Raw genomic sequence first — 14805 nt, 5'->3', positions numbered from 1 at the left:
TTCGCAACACAATAAAAATTCAAAAGCATGATCATGACTTGATGGCATGGCATTTGAATTTCTAGTGCTGGTTACTATGGATAGCGTCCCCCAGCTACGCACGCAGCTCAAGACCACATCATGCACATGACTCGTCTACAGCCAAGCAAGGCAAAACTGTAGTGTAGTCGACTACAAAAAAAGTCGTAGTCGAGTCACACAGTCAGAGCAGAGTCAAGAAAGGGTGCTGTGGCATCTTCACACACTGGAGAAAACCATGTAGATCTACGTGTAAGTAGCCTGTGCTGATATCCCGGTATCTGCAAGGTGACTGCAGCGTCTTTACTGCAAAGTGCAATCAATGACCTACATGGTGAGGGGAGAACCTTGCAGTTTCTTTCCTCTGTAAATCATGGTAAATATCTGACCGCTGCCTTCCGGCACTGTGTTCGAGCAATCGGAAGCTAGCCTAAAGCAACCATCGAGGTCCATATTTATCTACATTGTAGTTTGTACTTGCGCTAGACCCAGTTGGAATATTACCTCATTTCTCATCTACTGAAATTTCCCAAATCACTGGCATTTTTATATTGTCCGGGTTGGAAAGTGCAGTGAAGTAATCATGTCTACAAGTGATTTTGTGGAAACCAGCTACTGCTTGGTATTCAGCAATGACAAACTGCGAGCGAACATCGATACGCTACTGGACAGGAAAGGCTGGAGAAAAGAATGGGAAGAGTACCAAGGCAAGCTCTATCTCACCGTCACTGCACCATTCGATCTGCTGGCTGAAGAGGTATGTTTTAATTAGAACACACATGACGTACACCCATAAACCACGTCAACTCGATTTGACTTCGGTTTGTTCACCAGCAACCAATCCACAGACACATTGTTTTTATACGGCGATGTAGCCAGCGAAAGCCAGACGGGCGTCCATTTTTAGCACCGCCATCTAATTTTGATGATAGTCGTTGTCTCATGGCCTTTGGCGCCGCACATGAACATCGGTTCAGATTTTATTGGTGAGAACTGTACCACGCAATATACAGTGCTGCAGTGTAGAAATGTACGTGCAATAACTTGGCAGGCCGGGGTCATGAATAAACCAGTGCCACATGAACTGCACAACCCACTGCTTACAGTGTCAGCATGAGTTGTGCAATAATGGACCTGGTTTATTCTGACATGGTTGGATTTCACTGCCAGTGCAGCATGCACTCTACTTCGAAAATACACGTGAATGACACAATTTACCCAATCCCCGTACAGCTAACTGGTTCGACTTTGTTAGGTCTCATCAGCGGAGCTCAGAGTGACTAGCCGAACCAATTGCAATGTGATCTAGTGAACAAAAGGTGGTGATGGGGGTGGTGCAGATGAATGATGGACCGTTTGCACATTGAAGAGAGCCTTCCTCTTTTTTGAATACATACATGTACTAGTATAAAGTACAAAGAGCCGTTTCGGAGAAAGGAATTTCAACAAAGCAATGAATAAAACAATTGCAGCCAACAATGTTGTTACTATAGTCACTTTGTAACCTTCAATGAACACATAGCTTGAGCACATATTCTGGTTTGTTTTCCCATATGCATTATTCGATGTAGGTTCACTGATGACCATCGAAGAAAAAACGTTTCTGAATTCTACTTCACATATTTATTTTATTAGTCCATCATGGTATTATGTCGGCTTCAATTGTTTTATGCATTGGTACATTGGATCGGATTTAAAGTACCGAATTTTACCGGTATGTCCTTTGTGATACAGTCATTATGTTTTACTGAAGTTTCACTGTATTTTGAAAACAAGATGCGATAAATCCAGATTCGCTGACCCTTATTCATGTATGCTGCTGTTTTGTTCTTCAGGCAGAGCGTGTGAAACTAGAGAAGAAACTCAATACACAAGCAAACTCGGTAGGATTTCAGTTGACGCTGCATATATGTTCACTGCTGTGAAGTATGGTGTGGTTCAGAGTGGATCCCATTCTCTGTGTCTATATGGAAATAGAATTCTGTTGTTACGCTTCTCCCTAGAAGAGGATCGCTGAAGTCATTTCTCTGACTTATTCTAAATTTCTACTAATGTGCCAATGTCAGCAACAATAATGTCAAGATGAGCAACATACGGGCAGGGTAGTTGACAAGTAAAGCATTTCGAATATACATTGAGGTATTACCAAGTTACAATAAGCTGGCTCCCGTGTCGCCTTACTAAAGTTGGATTCATATATCCAGATGTTCATTATTACATCCAGGTGTTGATCAGTATGAGCTCAGTGTCCGTGCGCGTCATCGGTGGATGTTGTTATTCCGTGGCTGCTCATTGTATACTGCAGATGGCACGTTTTCACTTCAGTAAGTTTACTCATTACCGTGGCTACAAGAATAAGATGACTTTCTTCTCACCCGCTGAACAAGCCCGTCTAATATGGAGTGCCCTGGAGGACACACCGTACAGCAAGGTATGGGTAACACTAGGGAGTAGTAAAATTACCACCGTTCCCTGGGTAAAACCTGCTGATGAACACACTATGGGCGGTTGGCAGTTTTGAGAGGCTATTGTCCAAAAATCTTTTTTACCCGGCCGACCGAGTTTGTTTTTTTGGGAGGTTGCCGACCCGAAGCAAGGTTATTTTTTGTTTTGGCCTAATGCGTACTTTTTGTGCTGTGTCTGCTCTTTACCAATGGTATGCATGTGCCAGAATGACTTTGGACGAGGTGTGCTGCCGAAGTTCAATGATCAATTTCCATTCTGCACGGCTATGAAGTCTGCACCTGCGTTTGGCCTGGAGGACAGCTACCCGCTGCACTCGCCGTGGGGAAAGCGGAGATTCAACAGCAACGTTTCGTTCCGACTGGTGAATCTCGACCATGCCGTGCGTGATTACTTCGGTGAGCGTGTAACTTTACTATGGGAGTTATATTGAAAGAGGCGGCGCGGTGACCCAAATTTGAGAATTTTATATTACTGTTTTGACATTTTTTCTAACCATCAAAAGAATGAATTCTCCAGGTATGCATGTACACTGTATTCTCCTTTCATTGTAGCGTACGCTACCCTAAGGTGAATTTGGTGATCTTGGTCTTTCAGTCGTGTCCCACCGTGTAGATCAGAGCTACATGTATATGTACTTCCCCCGCAAGAGTTGTTCAGCTTCAGTTCCGTCCACAGTGACGCTATATCCTGGGATTGGGATTTCTCTATCATCAGTTGTGGTCTCGTAGAATCTAGCCACGTCTCGCCAAGGCCGAATATGTCTGTGTTTTGCTATTGGACGAAGTGATAAATTAAATTTCCTCCACCCTGTAGTGTTGGCATAGAGGGCATTGCTTGGGGGTGTCGAGTGTATACATACGTGCTGACGAGGGAAGAAAATGGTCTAAAATCACACATTAACCCTCACACTACAGGAAAGGCAAGCACTGGGGGGTGTCGCAAGCGTTTATTAAGGGGTCGTCCACAAATATCGATGTTTTTTTAGAGAAGATATTTGTTCGTTTGGGGGGGGGGGGGGGGAGGGGGTTTGGGCCCTGTTCGTCTCGTCTTTGCAGAAAAAAATATCGAACTCTATCTATGGACGTGCGCTGTTCGAACATGTAGTTTATGACCTACACAAAGTGAAAGTCAACCTCGTGAGCATAGCCATAGCAAGGTTGTGCGACCGTGGCAACGTAAACCTAGGTGTATGGTGACATTAGAGTGGCAGCTGGTCACGTTTCATGAGGAAATTGAACTTCATTAAAAAATATCGATCCCTTGCATAAATATGTGTATGTTCGTTTTGAGGGGGGAGGGAGGGGGTCTGGGGAGAAATGAACAAATATCGTCTTGAAAAAACATCGATATTTACGGACGGTCCCTAAGATGTAAATGATCTCGAATATGCGATCGGTAAAACCGAGTATGGTGTAAAGTTGCATTAGTTGTTCTAGGCCAGCTGAAGCTGGTAGCCTAGAACTTAGCGTAGAGAGATCATACAAGATCGTACTGTGCGAGCATATGACATCAGAGGCAGGAATATAGCGACCCGCTATACAGCTGTCGAGAGGCTGCATGTACAATTGTGTGGCTATAGAAACGGAACACTCGATACACATAAGTACATTAGTTCAAGTCTGCGAGGGCTGATGTGCGTGCACTCTGCGGAGTTGGTGCACATCAGTAGCGCCCGTGCCTCCTGATAATTATTATAATTGAAGGTTGGTGTAGGAGGGTGGGTAAACAGTTTCTGCGACAAGCTGGTGCAAGAAGGCAACTAGCGAGTGGTTACTTGTCGCCTTGCAAAGAGCAGTTTCTCACACATCTGCATGTTGTTTTGCCAGGTGACCTATATGGCATACCGTACACACACACGTGCCCTTGGCGGTGCCCCGGCATGGTGGGTGTGTATGTGCGTGTGACCTGCCGGCGTACTACTGGCACGTGGTGTGATTTGGCGTAGCAGTACAGATAAATATATTATTGTTCAAAACGAGGAAATTTGGTGTCCTAAATGGGGGGGGGGGGGGGGGGTGCATCCTACAATTGGCTATTATCTGGATTTTCATTTTTCACTTGCAGAGCAACATGGCAGCAGTACATGGGGTAGTAGTCTAGCAGAGTACACACTAACTGACATGTAGAGTACTGTCTCCCAGTGTCAGTCGCTAGGCGGCTCAATAGCCATTGAGTCGTCTTCCTTGTGAATCTCGCTTCCCTCTCCCGGGGAGACGCACATGACCAGTTTATGGCAGTGAGCAAGTACAATTACATGTGTTCAACCATGTGTGTGTGTGTGTGTGTGTGTGTGTGTGTGTCTGTGTGCGCTGTGTTGGTTGCCATGCTGTTCAGGAGAGGAGGTAGCTTTCTACTTTGTCTGGATGCTGTTCTTCGCCAAGTGGTTACTGATCCCGGGCGTGTTGGGCCTTGCTCTGTATCTGTTCCGACCCGAAGGTGTTACTGTTGACAACAGTCCTTACATTCCTCTCTACTCACTCTGCGTACCCATCTGGGGAGTGTTTTTTGTCAAGGTAAGCCACGAGCCGTGAAGTTGTTTTATTTTTAAGCCGCGAACACTACCGATGATAACTCTTCACTAAGCGCTGTACTGTGCGGGCACTGAAATTCAAGCTCGAGAAATGCTTTTTCAGCTTTTCTATACCTCACCGGGGGTAAACCATTCTTGCAACCAGACAGCTGGAAGTAGGCAGAAACTGTATTCTCCATCGCTCTGAAATGCGAAAGTACCGACCTATTTTACGGACTGGAGCCGAGGTTGCAGTTTTTTTCTTTCACTGACGGAAGTGTTCGTCGGTGGCAGCTCCAGTCAAAAGGACTCAAACGAACTGATCGCAACTTCTGTGATGGTTTGTGCTACCATGTCGTCGGATGCAATGGTCAATGGTTATGTTTGTTCGGAGGGTGAATCGTTGATTCCATGCCGTATGACACAGGCAGAACACCGAAAAATCAAGTGCGAAGATAAGCGCCAATTTCACATTGGCGGACCAAATACAAAGCATATGGCACAGTTAATCTTTTGTGCACGTTTTCAGGTCCAACACCAAACTTGATTCTTCATGAATGTGTCCAAAACCGCAACCCAGTTTTCGTAGTATCCTCCGTACTCTTTGGCATACGACCAGCAATCACAGAGTCTACATCGGCATCGGTCACGGAAGCAAAACGTTTTGGGGCAGGTCCAGCCATTTTTGGACAAGAAACACTAGATGAACGAGGGATCTGACTCACGGGGAGACATTACATGACTAAACTACTCTCACTGACTGAATAAACGCAAGACAACCAAAAAGCCAACCAGAACGGGGAAAAGCAATATCGTATGCAACACAGGAACTACAGCAAGTAAAACCACTCCGAGTCCACCGCAGGGTGCACCAGTCCGCCAAAGTACAAAGGTCAAAGGTCATGAATAGCATGAAATGAGATGTTGCCCAAGGCAAGGACTCCGAATAATAGTAAGTGCGCATGTGCGGCGCAATGCTGTACGGCTGCTGTTCTTGACCAGATAAGCGGTCAAGATCGACTGATCTTGCCTGCCTATTCTGGCCGCTCATTGGCCGTCACCTGGCAACAAGCACGTGCCATGTGTGAACGGTAGTTTGTTGCACTTCAAATTATTACAGACTGTTCTGAAGCGTGTGAGAAGGCCTATGTGTTGCTTGGGTAAGAACACTCTACACTAGTCTACAGTCTAGTTTAGTGCACGGCACTACTCGCTACATCATCACTGACTCTGCCAGCCACTTTGGCTCTCTGCTGCTCTGGTGTTTTTCCATGTTCAGTTCTGGAAAAGGCACATGAATGCAGTGGCATTTGAGTGGAATGCGCACGACTTTGAAGAAGAGGAAGAATTGCGTCCTGAGTTCTGGGGTGAAAAAAGAATCAGCCCAGTGACTGGCAAGATAGAGGTCAGTACCTGTACATGTGTACAGTAGAGGTCAGTACCCGTACATGTGTACAATAGAGGTCAGTACCCGTACATGTGTACAGTAGAGGTCAGTACCCGTACATGTGTACAGTAGAGGTCAGTACCCGTACATGTGTACAGTAGAGGTCAGTACCCGTACATGTGTACAGTAGAGGTCAGTACCCGTACATGTGTACATAGAGGTCAGTACCCGTACATGTATACATAGAGGTTAGTACCCGTACATGTATACATAGAGGTTAGTACCCGTACATGTGTACAATAGAGGTCAGTACCCGTACATGTGTACAGTAGAGGTCAGTACCCGTACATGTGTACATAGAGGTCAGTACCCGTACATGTGTACATAGAGGTCAGTACCCGTACATGTGTACAGTAGAGGTTAGTACCCGTACATGTGTACATAGAGGTTAGTACCCGTACATGTGTACAATAGAGGTTAGTACCCGTACATGTGTACAGTAGAGGTTAGTACCCGTACATGTGTACAGTAGAGGTTAGTACCCGTACATGTGTACAGTAGAGGTTAGTACCCGTACATGTATACATAGAGGTTAGTACCCGTACATGTGTACAATAGAGGTCAGTACCCGTACATGTGTACAGTAGAGGTCAGTACCCGTACATGTGTACAGTAGAGGTCAGTACCCGTACATGTGTACATAGAGGTCAGTACCCGTACATGTGTACAATAGAGGTTAGTACCCGTACATGTGTACATAGAGGTCAGTACACGTACATGTGTACAGTAGAGGTCAGTACCCGTACATGTGTACATAGAGGTCAGTACCCGTACATGTGTACAATAGAGGTTAGTACCCGTACATGTGTACAATAGAGGTTAGTACCCGTACATGTGTACAGTAGAGGTTAGTACCCGTACATGTGTACATAGAGGTCAGTACCCGTACATGTGTACATAGAGGTTAGTACACGTACATGTGTACAATAGAGGTTAGTACACGTACATGTGTACAATAAGAGGTTAGTACACGTACATGTGTACATAGAGGTTAGTACACGTACATGTGTACAATAGAGGTTAGTACACGTACATGTGTACATAGAGGTTAGTACACGTACATGTGTACAATAGAGGTTAGTACACGTACATGTGTACATAGAGGTTAGTACACGTACATGTGTACAATAGAGGTTAGTACACGTACATGTGTACATAGAGGTTAGTACCCGTGCATGTGTACAATAGAGGTCAGTACCCGTACATGTGTACATAGAGGTTAGTACCCGTGCATGTGTACAATAGAGGTCAGTACCCGTACATGTGTACAATAGAGGTTAGTACCCGTACATGTGTACAATAGAGGTCAGTACCCGTACATGTGTACATAGAGGTTAGTACCCGTGCATGTGTACAGTAGAGGTCAGTACCCGTACATGTGTACAGTAGAGGTCAGTACCCGTACATGTGTACATAGAGGTCAGTACACGTACATGTGTACATAGAGGTTAGTACACGTACATGTGTACAATTGTCAGGTTTTTCTTGTGTTGTGTGCTCTCATCATTTACATGTACACATGTACATGTACACAACAGGTAGAACATGGTTGTACTTTTTGCTTAAATTTCACAAATAATAAAATGTGAAATACTAGTTCTGCTGACTCACCCCATCACATCATTCGTATAACCTCTATAGGCAATGTGTACACAGCATGAATCGGCGGACTCGCTTGAGCTAGTGCATCGCCATGCCACGCCTTTGCCGAACCTCTCAACCGATGATGTAATCGCACAACCTCTATACAGTTTGTAAGGGGAAAAACCCAGTTCTGAGATCTCTCCAACCCCTGTTGTGCATATTGTGCATTCACTATATCGATCAATGATCATGTATTTGATCGTCTGGATGCTCACAGTCCAATACAGTAGTCAAGGTTGCATCGCATTGGACAAGTGCTGTGTCTGGATAGTAAGAAGCTGCTGTATTGGCATCGACTTTCATTGTCTTTGTTCTTATATTGGTTGTGATGCTGGTGCGCAGGTATTTTTTCCCGAGTGGAAGCGCTACACACGCTATTTTGTCAGTTTCCTAGTGATGTTGCCTATGCTGGGTATTGCCCTGGGTGCTATGTGTCTATCACTCAATCTCAACAACTATATTCGTGATGAGGAGAGCCCGTTGTATATTGGCACGTTAGCAGTGTTTGCACAACCGGTAAGGAGCAAGATGATGTTACCGTCTGTGTGTGTATGTGCGTGCGTGCACGCACGCACATGTGCGTGTGTGCGTGCGCATGCGTGCGTGTGCACCTGCCATTTGAATTTTTTCTAATATTAACGAGGCATGAATGCATCTACACAATCTGGTATGCGGGCAAGCTTGTCAGAACAGCCGCCTCTTGATACATGGCATACCAGCAAGAGACCATAACCCCTCCGGGAAAATTGGGCAACTGGCATTGGCAGTGATTGCCAACTCCTACATTACGTCATGCCGTCCACGGTCACTTTTATTTCCTTTTTGATTTCTTGAAACCTTCATGACTCTCATGTGGCGTTTTTGTACTTTCGATGTGTCGGCGAATAGCGCAGAGCTCTCTGTAGAAGAATCACACATGTTCAATAACAAACTAGCGTCCCTAAATTGACTAAGATGTGTCGACGAAGTGAGAACATTGTACTTTAGTAGACGTTGCAGTCTGTGCCCTCTGGCTCACCAATGAACAGTGCGTTGATGCTGAAAGGCATTCGATAATCAGTGCGTGTATGTCTGATGTTTGGTAGATCAGCGAAAACGCTCCATCGACTCATTCACATCAATCATTTTTACGAGGAAAGCACATGTACTACCTTGAAGTAGAAGCGTTGATACCAAGCCTCATGCAATTGCCGAAGGCCCAGAGGATTTCTTCCAGCACTTACACTAGTTTCCACTGATGCACGGGTATATCGAAAATCAAACACATGTACATTGTACTCGTTTCCATGTCCATACCTGTACTGCTAGTGTACCAGGGGCAGGAATTTGCTCGAATTTCTGCCCCTGTCGATTTTCTATTTGTGAAGTGATGCCTGTGTTCGTGTACTCTTTTTCACAAGTCTGTTTTTCATGTATGTGTGTGTGTGTGTGTGTGTGTGTGTGCATGTGCATGTGCGTGTGTGTGTGTGTGTGTGTGTGTGTGTGTGTGTGTGTGTGTGTGCGCGCGTGCGCGCGTATTTGTGTGTGTGTTTGTTTGTGTGTATGTGTGTGTATGTGTGCGTGTGTGTGTGTGTGTGCGTGTGCGTGTGTGTGTGTGTGCGTGTGTGTGTGTGTGTGTGTGTGTGTGTGTGTGTGTGTGTGTGCACGTGCATGTATGCGCATACATGTATTCTTGATTTTCAGGGTGGTATATTTGCTGGAGACAGTCCATACTATGGATACCTTGTTCCAACTATAGCCCACTCAGTCGTCATATCAATTCTCAACACCGTCTACCGCTCCATAGCGTTCAGGTCAACAAATTTCGAAAACCACAGGTATGTATGCTTGTGTCTTGCAATGACACTTAGCAGCTACTTGGTTTGCTCACCAGACGGCTTCCATTCCACATTCCCTGAGCCAAGCCTACTCCCTCCTTATGGTTTGTTTGGAAGTTTGGGAGACTAGAGGAGGCAGGTGTTGTCCTTATTTTCAATTCTTTGTGTATTGTATGAAATTGTATGAAATTGAACTGAAGACTCCACTTGTAGTGCCAGGTCGTGATATCAGATGCCACTAGCTATTCATTGACTATGTGCCATGCACAAACTGATGCGGTGGCGGTGGCGAGAAGGAGGGCTCTGTGCTAGAGTGTAACATTGCCATATTAGTTAACTATCAGTTGTGCAGGATTGTCCGGTCATAGTATCAGTGGTGTGCGGTAGCATTGTCCAGAGCTGGTCCCCTCACAACCGTTACTACCATTGATTACAGTGTCCTTGTTGACAGACCTTGCAATGTGCAGGCATGTACATTCATACTGCTATTCCTAGCACTGCAGTAGCCTGGTGCTACAATGTATAGCTGAATCTTCAGTCTCACACTTCGTTGTTGGTGTCAACTCTTCAGCATAATAGTAAAGAGTGCACAGTTCCCGCCGCATGGTGTGAAAATTGAGCTTGGTGACAATTACTCTCATCCATGTACATGCAATAGCACTTTGGTGATCGTGTGTCTCAACTTTCTCAGTCTGCCCTTTCCATAGCGTGTGATCTGTGGTTCCTTATGCTGACTTGCCTTGCACTAAGTCATCCACCATTCATTAGTAGTACTATTATCACTGTATTATCATTGACTCATTGTGTGTTACTTCTAGCAGTAAGAATGGTGTATCATGAGTCACGCCTTGTCCTCTTGCTGACTGTATATTAGTATTATTACCATCTTGCAGGCCAGTGTTTCTCTTTTGTTTCTGCTTCATACTGGTGGGTTTAATGGCATCTCGTTGCAGAGCAGCAAGCCTGGAATGTGTCGGCCCTTCGAAGCTGTGTACATGTACTTTGCCTGGTGCCTTTTTTCCTCCACCAGTTGAACAGCTGTGAATAGATCAGTGTCTCTTTGCTGCGTCTTGTCATTGACAGGACGGTAGAGGAATGGGAGAAGTCGTTCATTGTCAAGAGAGTAATCTTCGAGGCGTTTGACTGTTACCTGGCGCTCTTCTATATTGCCTTCTATCGCTTCGATGTGGTAGCACTCCGCAATGAACTTGTTGGTTTGTTTTGGGGTAAGTAAGAGAGCGAACTTCCTAACTTCTACCTGGCAATGTACATGTACTGTAGAGTCTCGTATAAAGCCTGATTTGAATACATGCCTGATTTTAAGATGCACTGTTGGCACATAGGCCTGGTTTTACTATTGACACACCGTATTTTCCGGAGTTTACACCGCACTTTGCCCACCAGTAATTCACCCGAAAAAGTCGGTGCGGCTTATACTACTACTACTTCGAAGTATGGTCAAATCAACGGTGTTAAATGGGGTAGATGTATGTATTGGAAGAAGAGGTTGGTGCGACTTTGGCAATACTTCGGGAATTATGTGTTGCTCCCTACATGGGAGCTCGCGGTTTTCCTGCCGACTTGAATTCTCACTTGACCGACTCACGACTGCCATCCAGAGCACACGAGAAGTCCATCGAACCGTCCACCCGGCAAACCTGCAAGAAAGCACCACTCCCTGCTCAATACACAGTGTTTCGGGGAATTCACCCCTCATCAGTTGAGCTTGAGTAGGCTGAGGAAGATTGTGCCTGAAGAGCACCGTATTGAGCAGAGAGTGGTGCTTTCTTGCAGGTTTGCGGAGTGGACGGTTCGATGGACTTCTCGTGTGCTCTGGATGGCAGTCGTGAGTCAGTCAAGTGAGAATTCAAATCGGCAGGAAAACCGCGAGCTCCCATGTAGTGAGCAACACGATATCTGTATTTCTTGACAAAAAATCGGAGTGTGGCTTGTACTCCGGAAAATACGGCACATAGAACTACCTGGTTTGAATAGAAGCCTGATGCCTACAGTCCATTCGTAAAAAGATGGACTTCTAGCTTTCGGCCATAAATGGGTCAAACTTTGAGTTTTTAAAGATTTTTTTGCAATCCCCTATGGAATGGCCTCCCAATTATGTTTCCGAAGTCTTTTTCTCCAAAAAGCAAACCGTATCAGGAACAGGATTTTGGCCCGGCTCTGCTCCAAAACCACTGAATTGGGAAAATCCAGGCCGTTTCACTCTACTTGCAAAAGTACATTGTGCGGTTCGAACCCCAGTTGAGGTACCTTTTTTGGACCCCTTTTCAAGTTCAAATTTTGCGGCACTGCACCATGTACGATACAATCGCCAAAACGGGAGCTCACCAGAGCCAGGGCCCATCTTTTTATGCTGGTGTGTCAGTTTGCTCACCGAGTTGGAAAAGAAACTCAGTCTCCTGATGTTTGCTGGGATGCATGAAGCGTTGGGGCTCGCCGAGACATATCTATGATTTCCACATGAATCTTGACTGAGGCAATTGACTTGGTGCTGACAACGTCCTGGAGGAGCATTTGATGGGCTTTCGTGTTGAAAGGTGGGATGTTCAGGTTGACTCCGTATGGCGCTAGGATGTCCTGGATGATGAACCCTTTAGTTTATCTGCCATAACGCTATCTCCATGGGCGAGAAGTGGGACGAATCCGCTGTCTATGACTACATCACGGTCTGACATGGAGCCTTAATTAATAGACATGACAATCAGGCATCTGCGTCCTGGACCTCAGCAGCAGCAGCAGCAGCAGCAGCAGGTTGAGGGCATAGTCCATCCTGAAACTCGGGGGGAACATGCTGGCGGATGTGCTTGAACAGGTACTGTTGGCGCTCAATTGACATTCCTGCACACGGCAACACATCAGGCAGTCCAGCCCTACGAATTTCCTCGACAGAGGACTTCAATAGGGAGACCTTGACTTGCTCAGACTCTCTGTGCACTTTCGTAAGCACACCACCAGGATCAGCAGATGAGAACTCGAGGTGGTGCAGCTTTGAAATGCCAGGCAGGGGTTTAAAAGTGCCGACTGATAAAGGCATCCCAGGTATACCACGGAACACTGTCATCGATCAACTGCGCAACGTTGACGGTGGCACTCTCGTTGACAGTAGTGGCGAGCTGTGCCATGGAGTAGCAGTCACTCCGGCGGAATCTTTGCTTGAGCAGGCCAAAGCAGCCATCCACTAAACACCGCGTGTGGCCAGCCAGCATGAAGCTATACGTGATGTGGCAATGCAGGCCTACAATGCATCGCCATGCCAAATAGCCGACAATAGTCCTGTTCTTATTTTGTCCACCGCAGTTATCAGCAGTCAGCACACAGCTTTTCTCACCATAGCCGTACGTCTCAAAGTAGTGGTGAAGCAGCGAGCCAACAGTATTGGGGCCATGGCCCTTCTTGCCATCTGCACCAATGGTGTCACATTCGTCAAGCAAATAGTTGACTTGACGGGGGAGGGCTTCATTATTTACACCAAATATTATGAGCTTTACGTGGAACTTTAAACTACAGGGGACCTACTTGACGAGTATTGTGAGGGAGAGCAACACTTTGAGCAAAATCAAAAGTGTAATGAGTAGAATGGAGGTCATTGCTACAAGGGAGGCATGGCGGGGAAATTGGTACATGGCATGCATCTAGCTCAGACTTTGCAGCAACTGTGGCTTCTTTGTACACATCTCGTTCCTTCTGTGCCTCACCTACATGTGACGAGAGCTGAGCGCATGCCTCTAGCTTGGCGTCTTCTCCTAGCGCACTGACCACACCCCTCCGGAACTGCTCACACCTGCCACAGACATCTGTCCGGGGCGTCATAAACTGGATGTGCGGCATACACTGCGACCAAATCTCACGGTAGCTGGTGAGCCCGACAGGCTTCGCATGAGCCTCACCGGATGCCTGCAGGTACTCTTGGTGGGTGCTGGTGTGCGACATGCGTGCTGGAAGATACACCGGCGGCCGCGCACTTCGGCCATGCAGAGGCGCAGGATGAGGGATGCCAAACTGCTCACTGAGGGATTTGATGAACTTCACCACTCCTTCTACCTGCTCAAAGCGCAAGGCATGCACTGGCCTTCTCCCCGTGTTCCCATGCTGTCTGGCCACTGGACCGTGCTCCTTTATGTGGCCGATAAGGTTGCGGAGGCGTTTTGTTCCCACTCCTTAACTGGTACGGAACGCTTTCACACACACACATGCCGTCCAAGGTAAGTGTAGCCGAACGCAACATACTTCCGCTTGTTCTGCTTGGTGGTTGTGTCCTGGTTGAATTTGGATGACTCCAGGATGCCGGGATACGAAAATAAAAGCACCATCAGTACCAATATGAACTAATGATTTCACTGTTGGCAGTGTTGTGTGATTCTTGTAGTTGGAGAATGCTGCACTTTGTATAGCCAGGCAGGATGGTCTCAACAACAACAAAACTCGATGCAGTCAATTATTGCGCGCGTCGATGGATATTATGTCTTGAAGCATTACGGCATATACCTGTCAACACTTACACAGCGACGGGAAGGGAAGACCGGTAGATCTTTGAATTTGCGATACAGCAGGTTGATCCACATGGTGAAGTATCTTGAGAGAGTGGTTGCACATCTACTTCAAACCTGTCTTCAAGCTCAGCGAGGGTATGGCATGTTCGTAGTCGCACACAAGTGAAGAAGAACTGCTGGCCACAATTCGGCATTCGAGTGTGTCCCGGTGCTGACGTAATGTGTCCCATATTTGGGAATGCGCGGGGGGTCTATTTGCGTGTTCTCTCCAAGTGTCTGAACATGTCATATGATTTTCGGGGGCGTCGGAAGTCATTTTAGGGTGGTACGGGCAGCCACCTGAAGTACAATTTACTGGTGGGGAGTGGTGGCTGAGCCGACAATTTTGGAAATTTA

The 14805-nt window shown here is 46.3% G+C and overlaps 1 protein-coding gene across 1 annotated transcript in view; it reads left to right on the top strand.

Annotated features, from left to right (window-relative positions):
* Positions 1–244: 244 nt before the first annotated feature.
* The window catches only part of LOC135814576 (anoctamin-8-like), a 32983-nt gene continuing 18422 nt past the window's right edge, over positions 245–14805 (top strand). The window contains exons 1-9 of the mRNA XM_065327711.1: positions 245–775; positions 1854–1901; positions 2324–2449; positions 2690–2879; positions 4819–4997; positions 6273–6398; positions 8427–8600; positions 9768–9901; positions 10985–11127. Of these exons, the coding sequence (XP_065183783.1) occupies positions 602–775; positions 1854–1901; positions 2324–2449; positions 2690–2879; positions 4819–4997; positions 6273–6398; positions 8427–8600; positions 9768–9901; positions 10985–11127 (1294 nt within the window). The 5' untranslated portion in view covers positions 245–601. The remainder of the gene's footprint in view (positions 776–1853; positions 1902–2323; positions 2450–2689; positions 2880–4818; positions 4998–6272; positions 6399–8426; positions 8601–9767; positions 9902–10984; positions 11128–14805) is intronic.

Source organism: Sycon ciliatum, chromosome 4 (assembly GCF_964019385.1).
Source record: "Sycon ciliatum chromosome 4, ocSycCili1.1, whole genome shotgun sequence".
NCBI lineage: Eukaryota > Metazoa > Porifera > Calcarea > Leucosolenida > Sycettidae > Sycon > Sycon ciliatum.
Note: the sequence above shows the minus strand (reverse complement) of the source record. Positions and strands in the feature narration are given on the sequence as shown.